This window comes from Gorilla gorilla, chromosome 1 (genome assembly GCF_029281585.2).
Source record: "Gorilla gorilla gorilla isolate KB3781 chromosome 1, NHGRI_mGorGor1-v2.1_pri, whole genome shotgun sequence".
In the NCBI taxonomy this organism is placed as follows: domain Eukaryota; kingdom Metazoa; phylum Chordata; class Mammalia; order Primates; family Hominidae; genus Gorilla; species Gorilla gorilla.
In genome coordinates this window covers 85,032,720-85,058,810 of record NC_073224.2, presented here as the reverse complement: position 1 = coordinate 85,058,810, position 26,091 = coordinate 85,032,720, and the positions used below count along the sequence as shown (strand labels likewise).

At 37.0% G+C, this 26,091-nt stretch overlaps 1 protein-coding gene across 2 annotated transcripts in view; it reads right to left on the bottom strand.

Annotated features, from left to right (window-relative positions):
* Positions 1-26,091, bottom strand: part of VAMP4 (vesicle associated membrane protein 4) — a 42,773-nt gene that overhangs the window by 6,851 nt on the left and 9,831 nt on the right. For both annotated transcript variants that reach the window (XR_008676795.2, XM_019026639.4), the window contains exons 3-6: positions 21,715-21,761; positions 12,110-12,160; positions 3,671-3,771; positions 2,584-2,663 (exon numbers count right to left, since the gene is read on the bottom strand). Coding sequence is in view for 1 of the 2 variants with exons in the window: in XM_019026639.4 (XP_018882184.1) it covers positions 2,584-2,663; positions 3,671-3,771; positions 12,110-12,160; positions 21,715-21,761 (279 nt within the window). In the remaining variant the exon portion in view is untranslated. The remainder of the gene's footprint in view (positions 1-2,583; positions 2,664-3,670; positions 3,772-12,109; positions 12,161-21,714; positions 21,762-26,091) is intronic.

Here is a 26,091-nt window from a genome sequence, read left to right as displayed (position 1 = left end):
CCTTGGGTTTCTAACACTGGGCAGAAAATGTTTACAGCTCCAAATGGCAGTATTCATGCAAGTCCAAAGCTCTCTTATTCCAAATAACATGAACAAAAATCTGTTAAACATACAAGAGCTTCACAGCCCCTAGATATATTAAGAGAGGTGTTAGCGATTCTCTTTCCCCACCTATGGATAATTTTATTAACTCATTTATTTTTAAAGCCAGGTATATTGAGATACACTTTACACAGAATAAAACTTATCCTCTTAAAATACTTTTGATAGGTTTTGACAAATATATCCAGCTGTTAATAAACATGACCACAATCAAATATAGGACATTTCCACCATCACCCTTAACAAGTTTCCTCATGACCTGTTGTGAGTCTCCAACTGCACGACATCCCCCTTAGCCACTGGCAACTCCTGATCTGCGTTCTGCCCTTATATCCTTTTTCTTAAAACCCTTCTGAAATTACCATTATGGAAGTCAATCTAGAAAATGGCAGGCACAGGGAGGCTGCCCCAGATGAACAGTAGCACAATGAAGTATTAATGAGGCACAGTAAAACTGAAGGAAACTAAGCATTAGAAAATAATAAATGAAGAATACTCGCTACTGTAAATGGTGTTTGTTACATTATGGAACAATGATTTTCATTACATGGTCGATGCTATTCCCCAGAGGTTCTCAAGGTGATGACTATTTAAAAATATGACTCAATGTTTTTCCTCCTTAAAAGCATGCTATTCCTCTGACCCAAACCCCATAAAGTACAAAGCAAACATTTTTAGCAATGGTTAAAAAAAAAGCTAGGCAAAATGTACATTATGACCATCTTTTTGTGGATACATGAATAGGGTACATGAGTTTGGGAGAGAGAAGGGGTGAGTGGCTCATGGACTTTTTGTTTTTCTAAATTAGCCCACAGAACAGAAAATTTCTATAGATATAGAAGCTTTAGGCAAGGTGTGGTGGCTCACGCCTGTAATCCAGCACTTTGGGAGGCTGAGGTGGGCAGATTGCTCGAGGCTAGAAGTTCAAGACCAGCCTGGCCAAGATAGTGAAACCCCGTCTCTACTAAAAATACAAAAATTAGCCAGGTGTGGTGGCACATGCCTGTAATTCCAGCTACTCAGGAGGCTAAGGCAGGAGAATCGCTTGAACCTGGGCTACTTAGGAGGCTGAGGCATGAGAATCACTTGAACCTAGGAGGCAGAGGTTGCAGTGAGCCAAGATTGCGCCACTGCACTCCAGCCTCGGAGACACAGCAAGAGTGCCACAAAAAAAAAAAAAAAAAAAGACTTTAAAGAAAATAAATTTATTCTTTAAAGAATAAATAAAATAGAATAGAAAATTTAAATTCTGAACAAGGGGAGAAATGAAACATATTTCTTCCCTCAGTTCCACTTCTGAAAGCAGGACGATTCAATAGGTAGACAAATAAAAATAAATAAATCCAAGGTAACTCTTGGAAAAAATCCTCAGTATATGGCTAAGTCAGGTTTAGAAAGTTATTGCTGGCTGGTGCAGTGGCTCATGCCTGTAATCCCAGCACTTTGGGAGGCCAAGGCAGGCGGATCACCTGAGGTCAGGAGTTCAAGACCAGCCTGACCAACATGGAGAAACCCCGTCTCTACTAAAAAAACAAAAAAACAAAAAAAACAAAATTAGCTGGGCATGGTGGCACATGTCTGTAATTCCAGCTACTCAGGAGGCTGAGGCAGAAGAATCACTTGAACCCTGGAGGCAGAGGTTGCGGTGATATTGTGGTGAGCCGAGATAAGCCTGGGCAACAAGAGCAAAACTCCATCTCAAAAAAAAAAAAGAGGAGTTATTGCTAAACTTGAAATTGAAAATGAGAGACTAAAAACAGTGAGTTCATGTCTAAATTTTAAACAAAGCCAAAAATTATAACTAGAATCAGGAGAAAAAAAGAAAAGATTTGCTCATATAACGTGAAAAACATTTTCTGTTAATGATTAGTAGCCACAGTTGATTTAAGAAGTAAATGTATTTCTATACAATGTTTTGCAGGAGTATATATTAGTATGTAGTGATTCCAATGTTTTCCTTGTTAAAAATGGTAAAAATTTCTTTTACTTTTTATTTTTCTGGAATAATGAGGGAAGTGGAGTTTTTTCTTAACTCCATTTGTCTTAACAGATTCGGATATGTAAGCTTTTATTTTTTACCCTTTCAACCGAAAGTCATATTTTTCTCTAGCTCCTACTTTTGATATCTCTACATAATGCTATAGAGGTTGCTCCAAAAAAGTATTAACAGTAAATTTCAAGAAAAAATGTATATTTGTTTTAAGTTAATAAGTCTAGAGGTAGTCAAATATTAATAAAATGTGGATTACTTTCATTAAAAAAATCTATGAAAACATCCTTTTAGGCATACTGATTTATTTAGTTATCCCTATCCCAAAAGCAATTAAGTTAACAAGTATTTACTGAATTTCTACCATGTCTCAGGACAGTTATAGGCCCTGTTCTCACAGAGGTTATGCTCTAGAGGCCCTTTTTTCTTCATGTGTTTGAATACCACCACAGATGCTGACCAGTCTATCCAGTAGCTTCTGATTTACTTACTTTGCATCCACGCCACCACATTTGCCTTCGAAGTTGTTTGGATCTGTTGCTAAAAGCTGTTGCATTATCCGATAAGCTTTCTATATCACATAGAGGATGGAGAGAAGGATTAAACGACATAACAGGATTCTTTTATCTAGTCACACAAAGATAAGAAAATATTAATTTCTACTTCTGCAAATTTATTCCCTTTTAAGCATGAAAACAGCATTCTCCCTTTTTTCCACCCACAAACTCTGGCATTCTACATTATTAAAAAAATGAAAACAAAAAGCAAAAAACAGCTTGCAGATCAGTTTGCTCACTTCTTTTTTATTATAAAATTAAGAAAAGTCTTTTTAGGGCCTTAATGCTTATAAATAAACTTAGGAATTCTAGTAAGAAATATACTCTTTAAAAATTCAAATACTTGGCACACCTCTAGAAAAAAAATTACATGTTGAGAAGTTAGCTTCTTAGAAGATATCAAAAGTGACTGATTTTAAAGGAAAACAATATACATTTTAAATGTGACTAAGCGAGGTTTTTTTTTTTTCTAAAGTCTGTCAAAGATTAATCAGGTATTCAGCCATTCACCATTCAAACAATATTTGAGTGGCAAGTACGTGCCAGGTATAGGTATAGGTATAGGTATAGGTATAGGTATAGGTATAGGTATAGGTATAGGTATAGGTTATAGGTGTAATGACTGAAAGTAAAGAAAGGTGACTAAGTTACCAAATAAAACATAAAATAAAAATAGCAGATAAGTTTGAAACAAGTGTTGAAAAGTGAGTAGGTCTTTAGGCCCTGAGATCATGAGAAACACAAAGTTCATCAATATCACAGGGCAAAAGAAAAAACAGCTCTACTCTTCACTCTTCAACAATGAAATTTTAAATTCTTCATTCTCCACTGAACAATTAAAAAATAATGAAACAATAAGATGACTCAAAGTAAAGGAGTTAAAATTAAACCATTAAAATCATACACTTAAGAACCAAATGCCAATTTCCTAAGCCAAGATTTGTAAACGTTGGCTAGACAAGTAGAAGACAAAAACTAGCAAACAGATTAGTAATATCAAGAAATACATGAAGATCTGTACCTGATTTGTCCTGTAGTTCATCTAGTCTCTCCCCTCTCTCAATTACCTTTGTAATATTTTCTTGCATGACATCAATAACTTCATCCACTTGATTCTGAACACTAGTTTAAAAAAGATACACAATTATTTATCCTTCTTTTGAGAACGCTTACAATTTTTAAAACTTTCACTAGACATAATAAAGAATAGCAAATTCTCAGAGAATTATTCAACTATAAAATTTAAATTTAAGACTTTGTAGCAATGTTCTTCCATTTGTGGGCTTCAGTACTCAGATAATGAAAGACAATATGATATAAATTAAAGTAATATTTAAAGATAGCTTACTTTTAGCCCTGCTTCTGACTTGTAACTCATAAGCAAGTTAAATGTACTGTCAGCATGCCCATTAAGTACAGAATTTAAACAGCTTCACTAAAAATAATCAGTTTTTCTTTTCAACAGGCTATAGAGGCAGCACATAGACACCGCTGTAGCCTACTTTTGCCATATATTTCATACATGAAGGCTAACAAAGGAGGTACCTTAACATACTTTTTAACATACCTTTTGCTCAGGTAAGGTAAAGGCTTATGAAACATACCTAGTTTCCAAAATGGAAATGTAGGGCATATTCTAAGAGATACTGATGCTCAATGGGTAGAATTCTTCACTGCTCATCAGATTTTTCTTAAACAGGATATAAGACAACTGGGGACACCTGGGAATATTTTGAAGTACCCACCAGGAAGCAAAAAGGAAAAAATTGTTTTCTGTTTTTCGATTGTTTGTTTATCCTTTATATTAGATGATGGGGGCCTGTTTTAACCAAATTTCAGGCTGTTCAATAAAGACTTAACCTAAACTTAAAATTGTAATAACTGTCCTCAGCTATCTACTCTCATTCAGGAGTTACCTCCAGAGTATACAAACATGGACATGTTTAATTATTTTAAGTGTCTTATTCTCCTCTGTTGCTCTAACCACAAAAATTATTTTAAATTACTTTATGAAATAAGTCACAACAATGAAATATTTAAAAGGAGAAATAAAGCAAATCCATGGTCCTCATACTAAACACTGTTTAAAGTGCATTGGATTACCAGTGACTACAGACATGTGCTGCATAACATTTTGGTTAATGACAAAGCACTTTTACAACACTGGTCCCATAAGTTATAATACCGTATTTTTACTGCACGTTTTCTACGTTTAGATATGTTTAGACATACAGATATTTACCATTGTGTTATAATTACCTACAGTATTCAGTGCAGTCACATGCTGTACGGGTTTGTAGCTTAGGAGCTATAAGCCATACCATATAGCCTAGGTGTGCAGCAGACTACACCACGTAGGTTTGTGTAACTCTATGATGTTCACACAATGAAACTGCTTAATGATGCATTTCTCTAAACATAGCCTGTCATTAAGGGTCCATGATGGTTATAAACATTAAATGTATATATATTTAAATAAATGTAGATATGCAATTGTGTTTCTAGTTGGAAAAGGAAGAAGTGTGTAGGGGGCTTTAAAACTTTTTACAATACACAAATATGGTCTCCACCCTCTACCCCACACAAGTCCCCAAACTAATGTAGTAAGTGAGGGGTGAGGCACAGTCATGTTTAATTTTGAAAGAGTTCTATCCTTTCCGATCACTGAGCTAGTTCTTCAAAAAGTTTGCTATAAAAACAAAACGAAGGCCCACTTAGACATAGGTGGATTCAGAAGTACTCTCAGATTCAAGTAGCAATTACTAAGCTTGATGACAGTCACTTCCCTCCCATGTTAAAAGCATTATGTACACCCACTGATTACCCACACACAAACTTCAAGATTTTTCACAGCATCCCAGAGTTCTGTGCTTCCCACACATTATTCCACTGGAGGATATAAGACTGAAGCTCAACAAAGTTGGGCATGCAGAATTCTCTTCTGCCCAAACAGATCTGAAAGAACCCCTAAATCTCTAAGACATCTTGTTGCAACTCCTAATCCCCTAAGTAGAGAGTTAAAGGTATTCATCCTATTTAAGAACAATGGCACAAATACACAACTAATCAATTTATTCAGCAAATAATGAGAACCTACTATGTACTGTTTTAGGTACTGAGGAAATAACACTGAACAAAACAGACGATAATCCCAGCCCTTATGGAACATATGTTCGAATGTATGTTGAATGCACTGTATTAACCTTATAGCTGTGAAACAGCATGCTTTACCCCATTACTCTATTTTATTTATAGCATGTAAGCAAATATAAAGTAATAGTAATTGTACCTATTTACTTATTTACATGCTTATTTTCTGCCTCTCCCCACTAGAAGGTAAGCTCAATGAATGCAGTGACCTTGCCTATTTTGTTCACTTTTGTAAGTCCAGTACCTATAGTGGTGCATGGGGCAGAGTGGCCATTCAATAAATATTTGCTAAATAAACGAACAGTTTGAGTATAAATCCTATAAAGCATATCCAGCTACTTGAGGAGGAGATATAAAGCAGTGACTGTAGAGCCCTCCATTTAACTACAAACAAAAGCAAAGCTACTGTTCATCAAGGATCAATTTTGAAATTCCCAGCCAGTTTTTTTTTGTCATATGCAAGTGATGATAATTAATGGCTTAAAGTAGGGTGCTATAGCAGGAAGGGAATGAATAAAATGTACTAAGGCTCCTATACACGATCAGATTATAGCTATTATGGATATTAATATATGTATACTATATATACTCTTAGACGAGATCGGGCGCATTCAGGGTGGTATAGCCGTAGACATTATATATACTTTTAAAATGAAAACAAAAAGCTAATAAAATAATTATGGTCCCAGAATCTCTTTAAAGACCAGGACTGGTGGTTCATGCCTGTAATCTCAACACTTTGGGAGGCCAAGGTGGAAGGATCCCCTGAGCCTGGGAGTTTGAGACCAGGCTAGGCAACAGAGTGAGCCCTTGTCTTTACAAAAAAATTTAAAAATAAGCTGGTTATGGTGCCATGTGCCTGTGGTCCCAGCCACTTGGGAGGCTGCGGTGGGAGATTTCCTTGAGCCCAGGAGGTTAAGGTGCAGTGAACTGTGATTGCACCACTGCACTTCAGCCTTAGCAATAGAGATCTGTCTCAAAGGAAAAAAAACATAACCCTTTAAGGATAAGATTCCATGGATATAGGCAGATTAATTGGGACAGAACCAATAAAATTCTAGATTCTTACTAGAGTATCATAAACCTACAAGTATTCCCTCAACAACATGGCACACATGTAATAAATCACTATTGATAATGGAAACCGCAAATATTTTAATTTTTCTGCTACACGATTAGTGAGTTATTGCTGCTTTGTCCTTCACACATTAATTATCTGCTGGTGTAACACTCTGAATCCAGCTACTGTGTAACCTTCACTCAATGATGTAAAATCTCATGATTGTTTTTGTGTTTCAGGATGTTTCCCTACCCAGAACACAATTTTTGTAGAAGAAAGAAAATGATCTGCTTATTTACTTTAATATGGAGATAGTTTGGTTTACAAAGCAAGTGATAACATACTTCCCCATGATCTTTTACATTTTCACAATAGTTATAGTCCTTTGATTTCTATTTGTATTTCACATTGGTCTTGTCTCCATTGTTATACTATAAATGCCTTAAAAACAGAGACTAACCCACTTACTCTTTAATTTCCCAGGTCAAGTGAAATGTGGCTGGTACAAAGTAAGCATTTAACAAATATTTTCAAATCTGAATTAAATATATCATTCATTCAAAAAACATTAAAAAGTTATGGCTAGGTGTGGTGGCTCAGGGCTGTAATCCCAGCACTTTGGGAGGCTGAGGCAGGAGGATCGCTTGAGCCCAGGAGTTTGAGACCAGCCTCGCCAACACGGCAAAACCCTGTCTCTACAAAAAATACAAAAATTAGCTGAGCATGGTGGTGTGCACCTGTAGTCTCAGCTGCTCAGGAAGCTGAGGTGGGAGGATCCTCCTCCGGGAGGTGGAGGCTGCAGTAAGCCAAGATTATACCACTGCACTCCAGCCTGGGTGACAAGAGTGAGAACCTGTGTCTAAGAAAATAAAAGTTATTATTATGCTATTCATCAAGGTTATCATCATGAAGGTTATGAGCCTGGTATTTAGAAAGATTATACTCCAGTAGGGAAAACTGATATCCATATACTACCATGTGTTAAGGGATATAATAGAAGGAAGCCCACAGTATCAGTCACATAGCCTTGATGAATTCAGCCTGGACCAGAGACGACATCAACACCCCTGTGCTGAGTTTTGAGGAGTCAAGAGTTAATCAGGCAGAGTAAAAGAGGCAGTGGATGGTGAGAAAGTTCTAGGATAAGGAAATATATGTCAGAGGAGGTAATATTTTAAGAACTAGGAGATTAACTGGATGTGGGTGAAGGAATTGGGAAAAGAGTAGACAACTCCTAGATTTATAATTTGAGCAATTAAGTGGTAGTAGACGATGGCTATTAAATAAAAAATTAAGAACGCAAAGGAAAAGCTAGTTTGTGAAGGAAGGGTGGAGATTTTTATATCATGGCCAGTTAAAGGCTATTCATATAAGATAATAAAATACATGAGAGAGAACACAATGAGGAAAAGACATTTTCAATACTGTTTTAAATCCTCTTAGAGTTTGACGGCACCTGTATTTCTGAAATGGCTCTATTCTAATTACCAACAGAGAAGCTGTATGGTATAATGTAGAGCCCCTGGGTTCTGTATTCAGACAAACCTGGGTTTGCAATACTACTTTATCCCTTACTACGTATGTGACTTTGGAATTCACCTTGGAAGCCTGTTTTAGCCTAACATTTTCTCACCTTTAAAATGCAGCTGATAATCTCTACTTTACTTGTAAGAATTAAATGAGATAGTGTTATTCAAACACTTAGCATAGTGCCTAACACATAGCACATACTTGATAAATGTCAGTGCTCTTCGATTAAGAAACAAATTCACGCTCTGCAATACGCACCCCTTATTTTATAAAGAAAACACTGGCCAGGTGCAGTGGCTCACGCCTGCAATCCTAGCATTCTGGGAGACTGAAGTGGGAGGATCCCTTGAGTCCAGGAGTTTGAGACCGGTCTGGGCAACATAGGGAAACCCCGTCTCTATAAGAAATTAGCCAAGCATGGTGGCACGTGCCTGAAGTTTCCAGTTACTCAGGAGCTGAGGTGGAAGGATCAATTGAGCCCAGGATTTTGTGGCTGCAGTGAGCTGTGACTGTGCCACTGCACTCTAGCCTGGGTGATGGAGCAAAACCCTGTTTCAAAAAACAAACAAAGCAAAAATCCCTGAAAGAAAATATTTATTTTCATAGTTAATATCCCCATCTTCTGGTCTTTTAAGGTACTGCTGACAAAAGAAGTTTTAAAGTTAAGCTGTATTTTTGCAACTACATATATATTGCTGTTACACCATGGAACATTCCCTGGGGTGTGGGGGACGGAATCTTATAAAAGTTAAGCTGGTCTGACCAAGACTATAATTCGGAGATTCCCTACTCCTAACACAGAATGTCTACAATTCACTACAGTGGCATTTATAATGCTGTTGTTTAATTTAAAGGCAAAGGAAATGTAATCCTGCTAAAAGTTCCTGTCTGCTTATATAAATGAAACCTTAACTTCTCTACTCTGGAATGCTGACTCCATTCCTTTGGAGCTGGTATTTCCAGGTGGTCCATCCTCATAATTTATGCTTGAACAAACTCTCTTTAAAAACAAAACAAAATTTAAAAAGCAAAGGAAACATTCCAAAGAGAAGCATACATTTTATGTAGACATGTGAATATTTAAAAATGGTCCTCAAAAAGAGTCTTTCCTAAGAAGTGATGTCAAGTATTTTTTGTAGGATTAATCTGTTATCAACACTAATAAATGTGGCTAATGAAGTTCAAAGAAAGCAACGATGTTGCTAATCTATGCAGTAGGAAACACTCTGTATTGAAATGTTATAAATTAAGTGGTGTAACAGCTTAAGTAAAGAAACTGACCAGTGCTAGCAATTTTGGGTACTAAAATAATGCCAGGGATTTGTCCTTGGGTAAGTTGTGTGGCAAGTTGTGCTCCTCCATCTTGGGCACACTGGTGAGTCATGCCCTGCTTAGATAAGCATTAATCAAGGTTTAATGCATGCTTGATGAACGACCTTATTCTAACTAAATCCAGCAAGCTTTCAGCTCTAGAGTAAAAAACGCTATACTTAACAATCCCTTACTATTCTAAAATTCTGTGATCACCAAAGTTATTGCGATATTAATAGTGTAATACATAAATATACAAATTCATGTGTATATGTTTGGCATTTACTAACATAGACATATATTCTTTAATGCCTACTCTGTACAACTGGTGGTGGTTTGGGGATTCAGCTGGAAAATCATACTCAAAAGACCCCAATCGGCAACACCCCTTACTAGGTTCACTCTTCAGAAGGATATCAGACAGGAAACAGAGCATACTGGCAGGACAAAAATAGGTGTGTCATCAGTGGAGCCCTCTTCTCCAGTGGCAGCTTAGGCAAAAGAGAACATGTGAGTGGATACAGAAGTCATTCTGGCTCAGTGCAGGAGAATGGCTCAGACATTACACATTGGCATCCACATAGGCCATACAGGCTTGAACTACAGCTAATTTGAGTCCTGGTAGAATGCTTGTGATCTCCCTGGAACATGAGAGAATGAGTGGCTCATGAGGTCTTCTTCCATCCACCTCCCTGTTTCCCTTATGAGACTATCATAAGGCAGTTTCTTATCACCTCCCAGGTTCTGATGCGGTATAAACTTTCTGCAGGCTCTATGTGCAGACTATAAAAACCACAGCCTAGAAACAGCTCCTTTGCAATAGAGTATCCCACAATTTGTACTGCAGCCATTGACCTCCCCCTTTTTTTTTAAGAGAAGGGGGTTTCACTTTGTTGCTCAGGCTGGTCTCAAAACTTCTGGCTTCAAGCAATCCTCCTTTGAAGGAGAATCCCAAAGTGCTGGGATTACAGGCGTGAAACACTGCACCCAGCTGTATCATTATTTTTGGTGTGCAGGACAATGACCCTGAGAGCTACTAACTTGGCTACTCTTCCTTTTACTATATAAGTAATAAATTGCATCTAAAAGTGGCTTGTTGTATCTTTAGTCAAATCAGAGACTTGAAACAGTATAGATTCTCTCTTCTACTGGCCTCAAAGAAGCACCATGACATCTATAGCTGCAGGAAATAAATTCTGATAACTTCCTGAGTTGGTCATACCTGGTGATACCCTGATTGCCATCTTGTTAAACCTGAGCAAAAGGCTCACCTAAGAAGTGCCTGAACTCCTGACCCAAGGAAACTGTGAGATGATAAATGTGTGTTGTTTTAAGCTGCTAAGTTTATGGTAATTTGTTACATGGCAATAGAAAACTAATACACCCAGTCTAGTACCTGTAATCATTTATTGGTTCTTTGGTTCCATATCTCAAAATCCATTAGTTAGAATTAGGCTAAGTATGGAAATACTTCTTCACACCAACAGCTACCTGAGTAAAGCCCAAGTATCTCACCAATAACTAGATACTTCATTATAGAACCCTTCCCACAATGTGCCATCTATACCCAGGCTTAGGGTAGTGACTATTATCCCTCCCTAGGTCTTGAACCTGGGCCATGCAGTTCACATTCCACAGTTAGTCTTTATAGCTTGGTCAGTTTCCAGAGCCTTCCCTCAAGTGACTCACTGCTCTGTCCATTCCTTCTCCCCTCCAGTCAGGACTCATATCTTTCCAATATCAGACACATTGATTACAGCATATTATCCTCATCTATCACCAAATAATATATACCTCAAAGGTTTTAAACCACAAATTAGCCATAAAACTTAGTTCAATATATGGGTTATGATAAATAAGAGATATGAAAAAATTCTGGAAGTAGATAAAAACATGCAGTACATCAACAAAAAGCTATTATATTACCTTTGTTATCATTCTGAAAATAGGAATCAAGCTACAGATTTAAAACCAAAATAGACCTTCAGACTATGCTAAATAAATGGATTTGACATAAGGTAATCAAGTCATAAAAAAACCAACAATCCTGCATTTCCTTAGCTATAATTCTGAGAAAATAAAATGAATTAGGTTTTTATAACCCAGCAGTTATATTTAGTCTTCATCAGGGGTCAACAACTTTTTCTGTAAAGGACCAGACACTCAGCAGATATTTTAGATTTTGTGGGCCATAAAATGTGCCACAGCTTTGTCACAACTACTCAACTTTGCCATTGTAGCTTGAAAGTACCTATCGATAATATGAAAACAAATGGGCATGGCTATGTTCCAATAAAACTTTATTTACAAAAACAGGCTGCAGCCAGATTTGGCTCACAGGCTGCAGTTTGCCAATCTCTAGTCTACACAGAAATATGATTATCATTTAAACAAATGAACAAAACTTACTGCTTAATTTTATCATTTCTAGGTCCAAATCTTGGTCCAGATGGTCCCCTTCTGAAAACAAGTACATACCATGTACATATTAGTAGTGACAGGATTAAAACAAAACAAAAAAAAGATAGAAAGTATACACAAATACAAACAAGCTGAACTCTAAACATGGATCAGTTATTTATCATAAGGGACCACATTTTACTGATACTGGTGAAACTGAATAATAGGTAATCATGTCTTTACTTCATTGGCACTTATTACTAGCCACAATTAAGCTAATTCTTCTGCATGTTAAAACTTTCAGAGAAATTAGGGTTTATATTATCTTATATAACAAACTTACACAGAATTTGTTCTGATCATTAAACTCTGAAATATCCTAACTACTTAACTGCTAGTGAATATTAATATCTTTATGGTCAACTGTAGAACTAAAAGCGCAATTCATCTTGAATTTAGACTATAACGAAATGAGGAAACTACAAAGTGAACTGCCGATTGACAAAGATGGATATAGAGAAAAATTCATTGAAAACACTAACAATTTTAAGTATGTTTTTGATTATTCATCTTAAACTTATCAACATAGCAAAAGGGAAATGCAAGATATTAAGAAAATTTTAACATTACTCAGATTATTATCTCCTTATTGTAGTTGAGTGTATATCACACCTTAACCAATCCATTTTCATATTCTTGAAATGAAAACATTTGGTTATTTAAAGTAATTGTGATTCTTCCGGAGATACAGAATAAATAAGACATAAACTACAAAACTCAAAAGAAACCAGGTTCTTAGATTTCTAGACATGGCAATTTCTAAAGGAGGTGAAAAAATACAGCAATTGATAAAAAAATTTTGGAAAAAAAAACTGTTTACTGAAATTTATTTAACATAATGTATAAGTGTGAATATATCATCTTGCCTTAGTTCCTCTAAGCTTTTTCCTTAAAGTCTTCAAGCTCCAACTAAGCCTCAGAATACTGGAACAGTATTCCATTCCAAAGTGATGTTAAACATTGAATTTCATAGAGAAAACTAATATTCTGAACCAGAGGCCATTCCTAAAAACTAGGCAAGAACTTACAAGAGCTGGTCAACCGAAAAACAAAGAAAAGCAGTCATTAAATGAGGAAACTATAAAGTGAAATAGAATCTGAAAAGTACTGAATTAAAATTATCCCCACTACAGGTTAAAAAAAAAGCAGGAGCTATGTCTGTTTCATCTATCAAGTAACATGAGACTTCAAAATACTTATAGAAAAACACAAAATGAAAAGCTGGTTCCTTGAAAATTAAAACTTGATAAACTTCTAGCCAGACTAATTAGGAAAAAAAGAAAGAAGGCATAAATTAGTAACAGGAATGGAAGAGTGAACATCACTACAGACAAATGTACCATGGTTATATAAGATTTATTAACAGAAGGAACTCTCTATACTATCTATGCAACCCTTCTGTGGGTCTAAAATTATTTTTTAAAAATCCCCCAAAGAAAATTCCAGGACTAGATTTGTTCAGTCGTCAATTCTACCAAACATTTAATGAAGAAAAAATAAGAATTCTATGCAAACTCTTCTGGAAAACTAAAAAAGACAGAACTTTCCCAACTCATTATCCAGGGCCAGTATGAACCTACCACGAAAACCAGATAAAGACACAACAAGAAAAAGACATAACTATCAACCAACCAATACCTCTAATGAACATAGATGCAAAAATTCTTAACAAACTCTTAACAAATTGATTCTAACAATGTTTTAAAAGAATAATACATGATGACCAAGTAGGGTTCATATCAGAAATGCAACGATGGTTTAAAATTTCAAAATCAACATAATTCAACACATTCACAGACCAAAAAAAAATGATCATCTCAATAGATACAAAATAAATGCTTGACAAAATCCAACATCAGCTAATGATAAAAACTCTTCACGAACTAGGAATAGGAGGAAACTTCCTCAACCTGATAAATCTACACACAACAACAGTAACAACATGCAATGAAAATGAAACATAATATGAAAGATGAATGCTTCCCCTAAAGGAGATCAGGAACAAAGCAAGGATATTCCCTCTCACCACCTCTACTCAATATTGTGCTGGATGTTCTAATCAGAGCAATAAGGTAATAAAAAATAAAAGGCAAACATAGACGAGGAGGAAATAAAACTGTCTTTATTTGCAGAAAGCATAATTGTTCTGTGTTGAAAATCCAGTAGGATATATAAAAACACTATTAAAACTAAGTGGGTTTGGCAAGATTGTAGAATACAAGGTTAATTTACAAAATGATATTTATACTAGCAATAAGTATGACATTTTAAAATTTTGAAACACCATCTGAAATGTCATTTTTAGTAGCATCAGAAATTATGAAAATCAATGTGCAAAAATCACAAGCATTCCTATACACCAATAACAGACAAACAGAAAGCCAAATCATGAGTGAACTCCCATTCACAATTGCTTCAAAGAGAATAAAATACCTAGGAATCCAACTTACAAGGGATTGAAAGACCTCTTCAAGGAGAACTACAAACCACTGCTCAACGAAATAAAAGAGGACACAAACAAATGGAAGAACATTCCATGCTCATGGATAGGAGGAATCAATATTGTGAAAATGGCCATACTGCCCAAGGTAATTTATAGATTCAGTGCCATCCCCATCAAGCTACCAATGACTTTCTTCACAGAATTGGAAAAAACTACTTTAAAGTTCATATGGAACCAAAAAAGAGCCCGCATTGCCAAGACAATCCTAAGCCAAAAGAACAAAGTTGGAGGCGTCATGCTACCTGACTTCAAACTATACTACAAGGCTACAGTAACCAAAACAGCATGGTACTGGTACCAAAACAGAGATATAGATCAATGGAACAGAATAGTGCCCTCAGAAATAATACCAGACATCTACAACCATCTGATCTTTGACAAACCTGACAAAAACAAGAAATAGGGAAAGGATTCCCTATTTAATAAATGGTGCTGGGAAAACTGGCTAGCCGTATGTAGACAGCTGAAACTGGATCCTTTCCTTACACCTTATACAAAAATTAATTCAAGATGGATTAAAGACTTAAATGTTAGACCTAAAACCATAAAAACCCTAGAAGAAAACCTAGGCAATACCATTCAGGACATAGGCATGGGCAAGGATTTCATGAATAAAACACCAAAAGCAATGTCAACAAAAGCCAAAATTGACAAATGGGATCTCATTAAACTAAAGAGCTTCTGCACAGCAAAAGAAACTACCATCAGAGTGAACAGGCAACCTACAGAATGGGAGAAAATTTTTACGATCTACCCATCTGACAAAGGGCTAATATCCAGAATCTACAAAGAACGTAAAGAAATTTACAAGAAAAAATCAAACAACCCCATCAAAAAGTGGGCGAAGGATATGAACAGACACTTCTCAAAAGAAGACATTTATGCAGCCAACAGACACATGAAAAAATGCTCATCATCACTGGCCATCAGAGAAATGCAAATCAAAACCACAATAAGATACCATCTCACACCAGTTAGAATGGCGATCATTAAAAAGTCAGGAAACAACAGGTGCTGGAGAGGATGTGGAGAAACAGGAACGCTTTTACACTGTTGGTGGTACTGTAAACTAGTTCAACCATTGTGGAAGTCAGTGTGGCGATTCCTCAGTGATCTAGAACTAGAAATACCATTTGACCCAGCCACCCCATTACTGGGCATATACCCAAAGGATTATATCAAGGGAACCACCCCCGATAATTCAACATAGGACCTTTTCTGTTTTCCCTAAGTGTCAGCCGGTCTGAGTAATAAAGGGAAAGACTACAAAAGAGAGAAATTTTAAAGTTGTGTGTCTGGGGGAGACATCACGTGTCGGCAGGTTCTGTGATGCCCCCCCACGCCGCAAAACCAGCAAGATTTTATTAGTGATTTTCAAAGGGGAGGGAGTGTACTAATAGGGTGTGGGTTACAGAGATCACATGCTTCACAAGGCAATAAAATATCACAAGGCAAATGGGGGCAGAGCAAGATCACACGACTGGGGCAAAATTAAAATGGCTAATGAAGTTTCAGGCACACACTGTCATTGATAACATCTTATCAGGAGACAGGGTTTGAGAGCAGACAACTGGTCTGACTGAAATTTACTGGGCAGGAATTTCCTTATTCTAATAGGCCTGGGAGACCAGGGCTTATTTCATCCCTTATCTGCAACATATAAGACACACATTCCCAGAGCAGCCATTTTAGAAACCTCCCCTAGGAATGCATTCTCTTTCTCAGGACTGTTCCTTGCTGAGAAAAAGAATTCAGCGATATTTCTCCTATTTGCTTTTACAAGAAGAGAAATATGGCTCTGTTCTGCCCAGCTTTCAGGCAGTCAGACCTAATGGTTATCTCCCTTGTTCCCTGAACATCGCTGTTATCCTGTTCTTTTTTCAAGGTGACCAGATTTCATATTGTTTAAACACACATGCTTTACAAACAATTTGTGCAGTTAATGCAATCATCACAGGGTCCTGAGGCGACATACATCCTCAGCTTATGAAGATGACGGGATTAAGAGATTAAAGTAAAGACAGGCACAGGAAATCACAAGAGTATTGACTGGGGAAGTGATAAATGTCCATGAAATCTTCACAATTTATGTTCAGAGATTGCAATAAAGACAGGTGTAAGAAATTATAAAAGTATTAAATTGGGGAACTAATAAATGTCCATGAAATCTTCACAATTTATGCTCTTCTGCCATGGCTTCAGCCAGTCCCTCCATTCGGGGTCCCTGACTTCCCACAACAGGATTATAAATCATGCTGCTATAAAGACACATGCACACATATGTTTATTGTGGCACTATTCACAATAGCAAAGACTTGGAACCAACCCAAATGTCCATCAATGATAGACTGGATTAAGAAAATGTGGCACATATACACCATGGAATACTACGCAGCCATAAAAAAGGATGAGTTCATGTCCTTTGTAGGGACATGGATGAAGCTGGAAACCATCATTCTGAGCAAACTATCGCAAGGACAGAAAACCAAACACCGCATGTTCTCACTCATAAGTGGGAACTGAACACTGAGAACACTTGGACACAGGGTGGGGAACATCACACACCGGGTCCTGTCGTGGGGTGGGGGGAGGGGGGAGGGATAGCATTAGGAGATATATCTAATGTAAATGATGAGTTAACTGGTGCAGCACACCAACATGGCACATGCATACATATGTAACAAACCTGCACGCTGTGCACATGTACCCTAGAACTTAAAGTATAACAATAAAAAATAAAAAATAAAAAGAGAAAATACTTAAGGATCAATTTGACAAAGAAAAAAATACAACATCTGGACACTGAAAACTACAAAACACTGCTGAGAGAAATTAAGTACCCAAATAAATAAAAAGAAGATATACCATGTTCATGGGTCAGAAAACCAAATATTGTTAAGATGCTAATTATCCCCAAATTCATCTATAGGTTCAATATAATCTCAACCAAAATTCTAGCAGGCTTGCTGGAAACTGACAAGATGATTCTAAAATTTATATGAAAATGCTTAGAGCCTCCAATAGCCAAAAGAACTTTCAAAAGGCAGTGCAAAGTTGAAGGATATACACTACACTACCTCACAACTTACTATAAAGTTGTAGTACTCAGGATAGTGATTACTATGGTATTGATGTAAGAAAGACACAGAGTCCAGAAATAGAGCCACACATACATGGTCAATAAATTTTTATTGTGGTAAATATATATAACATATATTTACTATTTTAACCATTTTTAAGCATACAGTTCTGTGGCATTAAGTAATTCACTTAATGAACTATCATCACCATTCATCTCTAGAACTTTTTCATCTTTCAAAACTGAAACTCTGTCCCCTAACTTGTCATTCCCTTTTCTTCAAAAGCCCTGGCAAACACCATTCTATTTTGTGTTTCTATGAAATTGACTACTCTAGGTACCTCATATAAGTGGAATCATGCAATATTTTTCCTTTTATGACTGGCTTCTTTTACTTACCATAAAGTCTTCAAGGTTCATCCATGTTTTAGCATATGTCAGAATTTCCTTCCAAACTTTTTAAGGCTGAATAAATTCCATTTATGTATTCAATATTGAGTTCCTGGGTGTAGAGGCTTGTGCTATTAATTCTAGTTACTCTGGTAGGGGACCTGAGGCAGGAGAATCACTTGAGGTCAGGAGTTCAAGACCATCCTGGCCAACATAATGAGACCCTGTCTCAGTCAATCAATCAATCAGCAAACAATTAAAAAAAATGAGTTCCTTTTTGAGGGGTAGCTATTGCTCTAGTCTAAGGCTTTTCACCACAAGTAGCATTGTAGGCAATTCACTTTGTGACTCTATAGCAATCTTGTCACCCATAGAAAATTATCTCCCCACATTATCTGACATTCTGCCAAAAATGATACTATTTTCTGTTACTGGATTTGCTGCTATCTATTCTGTAAGCTCTTTCTTCACTGCTTCTCGGGTTTCCATTAATTTTTTTTTTTTTTAGATGGAGTCTTTCTCTGTCGCCCAGGCTAGAATGCAGTGGCGCGATATTGGCTCACTGCAACCTCCGCCTCCCAGGTTCAGGCGTTTCTCCTGCCTTAGCCCCCTGAGTTGCTGGGATTACAGGTGCACACCACCAGGAATGGCTAATTTTTGTATTTTCAGCAGAGACGTTTCACTGTGTTGGCCAGGCTGGTCTCAAACTCCTGACCTCAGGTGATCCACCTGCCTCGGTCTCCCAAAGTGCTGGGACTACAGGCGTGAGCCACTGTGCCTGGCCAGGTGTCCGTTAATTTTTATAAAATGTTTTCACTTGGAAAAAAACCCAGCCTCAACAAAAAAAGTCACTTTTTTTTTTTTTTTTTGAGACGAAGTATCACTCTGTTGCCCAAGCTGGAGTGCAGTGGTGCAATCTCGGCTCACTGCAACCTCCAACTCTTGGGTTCAAGTGATTCTCCTGCCTCAGTCTCCCAAGTAGCTGGGTCTATAGGCATGTGCCACCATGCCTGGCTAATTTTTGTATTTTTAGTGGAGACGGGGTTTCACTCTGTTGGCCAGGCTGGTCTTGAACTCCTGACCTTGTGATCCGCCCACCTCGGCCTCCCAAAGAGGTGGGATTACAGGCGTGAGCCACTGCACCCAGCCAAGTCACAGTATTTTAACAAGGTAAGAGGTAAATGTTTCCTCTCAGGCATATAACCTTCTACATCAATCCCCAGAGAAAACTCCCACAACAATGTTGTCCTTCCCGACTTGCCAAATATAAACCTAGACCTGTCTGAGAGCTCTTTCTAATCATAACTACAAAGGATTGATCAGGTCAACTAATTTTTTATGAGATACCAAGGTAATCCAGTGGGGAAAGGATGATCTTTTTATCAAATTACAATGAAACAGTTGGATGGCCATATTCCCCCAGTTTCATCCTTACCTCAAATATATACAAAAATTAACTTAAAAGGGATTGTAGGCCTAAATGTAAAAGTCAAAACTATAAAAATCCTAGAAGAAAGTACAGGTAAAAATCTTAGCGACCTTGAGTTTGGGAAAGATTTCTTATATACGAAAAAAATAGCAAAAACAATAGGAAAAAAATTCAATAAACTGATGCCATCAAAATCAAAATTTTAATCTTCAAAAGATATTATTACAAAATGAAAGGGTTAAGTTATAGATTTGTAGTAAATATCTTCAGAACACATATCTGACAGAAAACTTGTATCTTGAATATATAAAAACTCTTGGCCAGGCACAGTGGCTCATCCCTGTAATCCCAGCACTTTGGAAGGCTAAGGTGGGAGGATCAGTTGAGGCCAGGAGTTTGAGACCAGCCTGGGAAACAAAGTGAGACCTCATCTCTGCAAAATATAAATAAATATAATAATTAGTTGGGTGTGATGGCACACACCCGTAGTCCCAGCTACTTGGGAGGCTGAGGCGAGAAGATCATTTGAGCCCAGTAGTTTGAAGCTGTGGTGAGCCAAGACTGTGCCAGGACACTCTACCAACCTGGGCAAAAGTAATACCTTGTCTCAAAAAAAAAAAAAAAAAAAAAAAGCCAAAAAAACACAACTCAATGAGAAAAATTTTAAAATGGGCAAGATTTGAACACATACTTCACCAAAGAAGGTATGAGGATGAAAAATAAGCACACTACTAGATGTTCAACATCACATGTCATTAAGGAAATGCAAATTAAAACCACAACAAGATACCACTACACATCCACTAGAATGGCTAGAACGAAAGAGGCTGAAAAAGACTGACCATATGTAATGATGAGGATATGGAGCAACTGGAATTCTCATACAATGCTGGTGACAATATAAAATGGTGCAACCACTTTGGAAAACAATTGTAAACTTACACCAACCATTCTACTCCTAGGTATTTTTATTTCCAAGGGAAATAATAGCATATATCCACACAAAAACCTGCACACAAATGTTTATAACAGCTTTATATGTAAAAGCCAAAAAGTAGAAACAACCCAAAAATCCACACACAAGTGAATGCATAAACGAACTGCAGCATCATACAATGGAATACTACTCAGAAAATTAAAAAACCCAACTATTAACACATGGATGAATCTCAAAAACCATGCTGAATAAAGCCAGGTTTTAAAAAGGGGGCATACTGCATGATTTAATTTATAAAAAATTTTAGAAATACAAACTACAGTGACAGAAAGCAGAGCACTGGTTGCCTAGGGACTGGGAGAGCAATGGATTATCAAGGGTAATGAGGAAACTTGCAGGGCGACACATGGTTCATTATTTGATTTTGGTGATGATGTCACAGGTACAAGGTACAGTAAGCTCTCTCTCACCCATGGTTTTGCTTTCCACAGTTTCAGTTACCCATGGTCAACTGCGGTCTGAAAATATTAAATGGAAAATTCCAGAAATAAACAATTCATAAGTTTTAAATTGTGCACCATTCTGAGTAGCATGATGAAACCTCACATTGCCCCGCTTTGTCCCACCTGAAATGTGAATCACCCCTTTGTCCTGCATATCCACATTGTATATACTACCCATCCCTTTAGTTATCAACATCTTCTTGGCTTCATGATCCAAGGTCACCTGAAATAGATGATTCTCCTTCTGACATATCATCAGAGGTCAATAGTACCTAACGTTATGTCACAATGTCTACATCCTTCACCTCACTTCATCTCATCATGTAGGCATTTTATTATCTCACATCATCACAAGAAGAAGGGTGAGTATAGTATGATATTTCAAGAGAGAGACAGGGAGAGACCATATTCACAAAAGTTTTATTATAGTATATTGTTATAAGTGTTCTATTATTAGCTATTGCTGTTAATCTCTTACAGTGCCTAATTTATAAATTAAACTTTATGATAGGTATGTATGTATAGGAAAAAAACATATATATATGTTTTGCTACTCTCTGTGTTTTCACATATCCACTGGGGGATCTTGGAAGGCATCTCTCACGTATAAGGGAGACTACTGCATATCTGTCAAAATGTATACAGTATATTTTAGATATATGCATGTATTGTATGTCAATTACACCCTAATAAAGCTGTAAAAAAAAACTTACAGAAAAAAGTCCTCTTCTTCATCTGAATCATCTTCCAAAAGATTTCTCTGTCAAAAAAAGAAAAAGACTTGAGTTTTCAGATTCAGAGGGCTTATAAAATGTCACAGAGGAGTAATGAAATAAGTCCTATACTAGTGAAATTTCTTAACTCCAGGTGTCCATAAAGAGGGAAAAGTAATTACATATCCTTCACTGGAAGCTAAAAGATGTGGGACAACATTTATAGACTTTGCAAAGAAAATGCTCATAATTATAGAATCCTATAACTGACTAAAAAAGGTAGAAAGGTCACTGAAGCTGGTATGGGAGTGAGGAACTGCAGGTAGTCAGGAGGGAGCAAGTCCCCTCTCCTTCCTTCTGACTGCCAGTGTCTGTCTATTGGCAGAACTTAGGGAACCAGGTGGAAAGAAGAAATACAGTTTGTGGATTCCAACTGCAGCATCAGAGAAGAGTATAGAGCGAGTTTGGAGCTGAGGACAAGGGCTTAAAAATGGGCATGTTCTACTTTTTAGCTACTCTACCCACAAACAGCCCCCTAAACAAATTTGAACTTCCAAACAAAAGCAACTTTAGACTTTTATAACATACAACAATTTTCCTTAAAATGAGGACAGTCTCACCTTCTCCCCAAAAGGGGTGGGTATAAAGTCCAAAAGGTGACTAAAGAAGAGCAAAACCCAGACCTTTACAGACACACAAGAACTCAAATAGTATACAAGTTAAGAATCCGTTATCCTAAATGCTTGGGACCAGAAGTATTTCAAATTTTGGATTTTAGAATATTTGCATATATATAAGGAAACATCTTGGGGATGGGACCGAAGTCTCAACACAAAATTCATTATGCTTCATAAAGACCTTGAGTTTCAAATATAGCTTATATACATAGCCTAAGGGTAATTTCACACAATATTTTTTAATACCTTTGTGCATGAAACAAAGTTTTGACTGCGTTTTGACTGCAACCCATCACATGAGGTCAGGTGCGGAATTTTCCATTGTGGCATCATGCTGGTACTTAAAAAAGTTTCAGATTTGGGAGCATTTTGGATTTTCAGATTAGGGATGCTCAAATTATACCACTTGCTATAGGCAGAATAATAGCTCCCCAAAGATGTTCATTTCCTAATCACAAAAACCTGTTTTTTTGTTTTATTTTGTTTGGTTTGAGATGGAGTCTTGCTCTGTTGCACAGGCTGGAGTGCAGTGGTGCAATCTCGGCTCACTGCAACCTCCACCTCCCGGGTTCAAGTGATTCTCCCGCCTTAGCCTCCTAAGTAGCTGGGACTACAGGCGCATGCCACCACGCCTGGCTAATACAGTCACCGAAACCTGTGAATGTGTTACCTTGCATGGTAAAAGGGACTTTGCAGATGTGATTACAGATCTTGAGAAGAAAAGATCATTATGAATTATTCATATGGGCCCAATGCAGAGTGAGGGAGAGAGAGAGACAGACAGACAGACAGAGACAGACAGACATTACACTAATGGTTTTGAAGACACAGGAAGGGGTATGAGCCTAAAAAGGTAAACAGCCTCTAGGAGCTAGGAAAAGCAAGAAAACAGTTTCTTCCCTAAAGCCTCCAGAAAGAACATAGCCCTACTGGCACCTTGATTTTAGCCCTATAAGCTCATTTTAGACTTCTGGTCACCAGAACCATAAGACAATAAATTTGTGTTGTTTTAAGTGTGTGGTAATTTGTAGCAGTAGCAATGGGAAACTAATACACTACCCATGTACTTTTCCTGATGAAATTCCTCAAGGAATTACACCAGCCAAAAAGAAAATGAAATCAAAACAAAGACCTTAAGACTGAGATGGATGATACAATCAATGAATCTAATACAATGTGTGGTCAAATCTAAATAGTTGATGATAATGTGACTGTAAACAATAAGTTAAAGCTTTTGAAAAAAATACATATTATATAGAAAAGCTTAAAAAGAATCTAAAACTTTTCCAACAAAGCCCAGAAGCTGGGAGTGGGAGAGTGAAGAAGTGAAAGCATTGCCAATATGCTCATCTTGATGAGGAGTGGAACGGAGGAAGGGGGAACAGGACTAGAATTAAAAAGTAAAACAATGGAAGGGCCTTAGTTTTTGGTATGTTGACAGAGAACACAGATTAACACTACCATTAAAATATAAAGTTAGTAACAAAAGAGAGAGGGAAGGAGGGGGAAAGGGAGTAAAGTATCTAAACTGTGGTTTAGATATGGTGGTTCTGGGGGCAAGGAGGGAGATGAGTAAAAATAATCAATCTAGCATAAGGGAAGGTATAAGGGAATCTACCATAAGAAAAGGCATAAGGGAAAAGGAAAATATAAGAAATACAATGAATATCACTATATCTATGTATAATATATGACATATACTAAAGAGTAAAAAAATGAAAGAAGGATGTATTCGGCTGGGCGCAGTGGCTCACGCCTGTAATCCCAGCACTTTGGGAGGCCCAGGCGGGTGGATCACGAGGTTAGGAGATCGAGACCATCCTGGCTAACATGGTGAAACTCTGTCTCTACTAAAAATACAAAAAAAAAAAAGAAGGATGTATTCAATATTCATTTAACAAGTATTTTTGGGTATCTTTTACGTGCTTCTATGTGCACTGTTCTAAGTACTAAGCAGCGGTTTTGAACAAAACAAAGTCTGAGCTCTCATAGAAAAACAGGATTGCAATTGAACAATGAGAACACATGGACACAGGAAGGGGAACATCACACACCGGGGCCTGTTGTGGGGTGGGGAGAAGGGGGAGGGATAGCATTAGGAGATACACCTAATGTTAAATGACGAGTTAATGGGTGCAGCACACCAACATGGCACATGTATACATATGTAACTAACCTGCACGTTGTGCACACGTACCCTAAAACTTAAAGTATAATAATAAAAAAAAAAACAGGATTGCAACAAATGCTATGCAGAGAATTAAAACAGTGATGGGACAGAAAGTGATGGGGTGACTACATGAGATTAGGCTGTCATAAAAAATCACTCTGAAGAGGTGAAATTTAAGCTGAGATCCAAATAACAAAGAGCCAGCCAAAGATCAGGGTGAAGAGCATTCATTGCTGCAGGACTAGATGGCTGGCACAGAAAAAGTCCAAGTGTATTAGTTATTCACAATAAATGTGACTGGTTTGAATGTCCCTATTTAATAACAAAAACTATATGTGATTAGGGTTCAAAAAAATTCTAGCCAATATCTGTTTGAAAGAAATTCACCTAAAACAAATACCAAATAAAGGATGGGGAAAAGCGGGGGTAGAAAAGAAACATCAGCAAATTCTAACAAAAAGAATGTTACAGTTAGCAATATAAAGAGGAATTTTAGGACAAAGTATTAAACAATCAAATAAGATGATTTTACAATAATAAAATATACAATCCATCAAGAAGATTTAATAGCAACGAATGTTTAAATACCTAATAATGTAGCTTAAAGTATCTTACAAAAGCTGCGCAAATTATGAGAAACAGTTACATCAAAATCATAGGGAGGATTTAACATACCCTTCAGAGATGGAGAAGCCAAACACACAAAAAAATCTAGAACTTTGAAACTAAACAGCAAATTTTATTTTATTTTCCTTTATGGGTAAGCCATAAAGGACATTTAATAAATTCCAAACAATAGAAATTACACAAGTCATATTCTCTGACCATAATGCGATGGAAAGAGGAAGTTTTAAAATACTCTTCTCAGCTGGGTGCAGTGGCTCACACCTGTAATCCCCGCACTTTGGGAGGCCAAAGTGAGGGGATCGCTTGAGCCCAGGAGTTCAAGACCAGCATCGGCAACATAGCAAGACCGTGTCTCTATGGGGAAAAAAAAAAAAAAAAAAAAAAAAATTTAATTAGCCAGGCATGGTGGCTCATGCCTGTAGTCCTAGCTATTCAGCAGGCTGAGATGGGAGGATCTTTTAAGCCCAGGAATTTGAGGTTAGAGTGAGCTACGATCATGCCACTGCACTCCAACCTGGGTGACAAAAGGAGACCCTGTAGCAAAAAACCTCACAAAAAACAAAAAGCATCCTTCTCATGAACTTTTATGTTAAATGTAAATAAAGGTGATTAGACTATTTTGAAATGAAAGACACTGGGAAGATCACAGGTCAAAATCTGAAGAGTATGGCCACAGCAGTACTTAAAGGAAAATGGGACCTTAGACATATTTTGTTATGAAATCACAAAGATTGAAAATATATAAAATAAATAGTTAACTCTTAAGATGGGTAAGTTATTCCTAAACAACACACAACTCCAGAAGTCTGAAAGAAAAAGATAAACATATTTGATTATATAAAAATTTAAGACTTGAACATAAGACACCAAAAACAAGGTTAAAAAACAAGCAACAGACTGGGA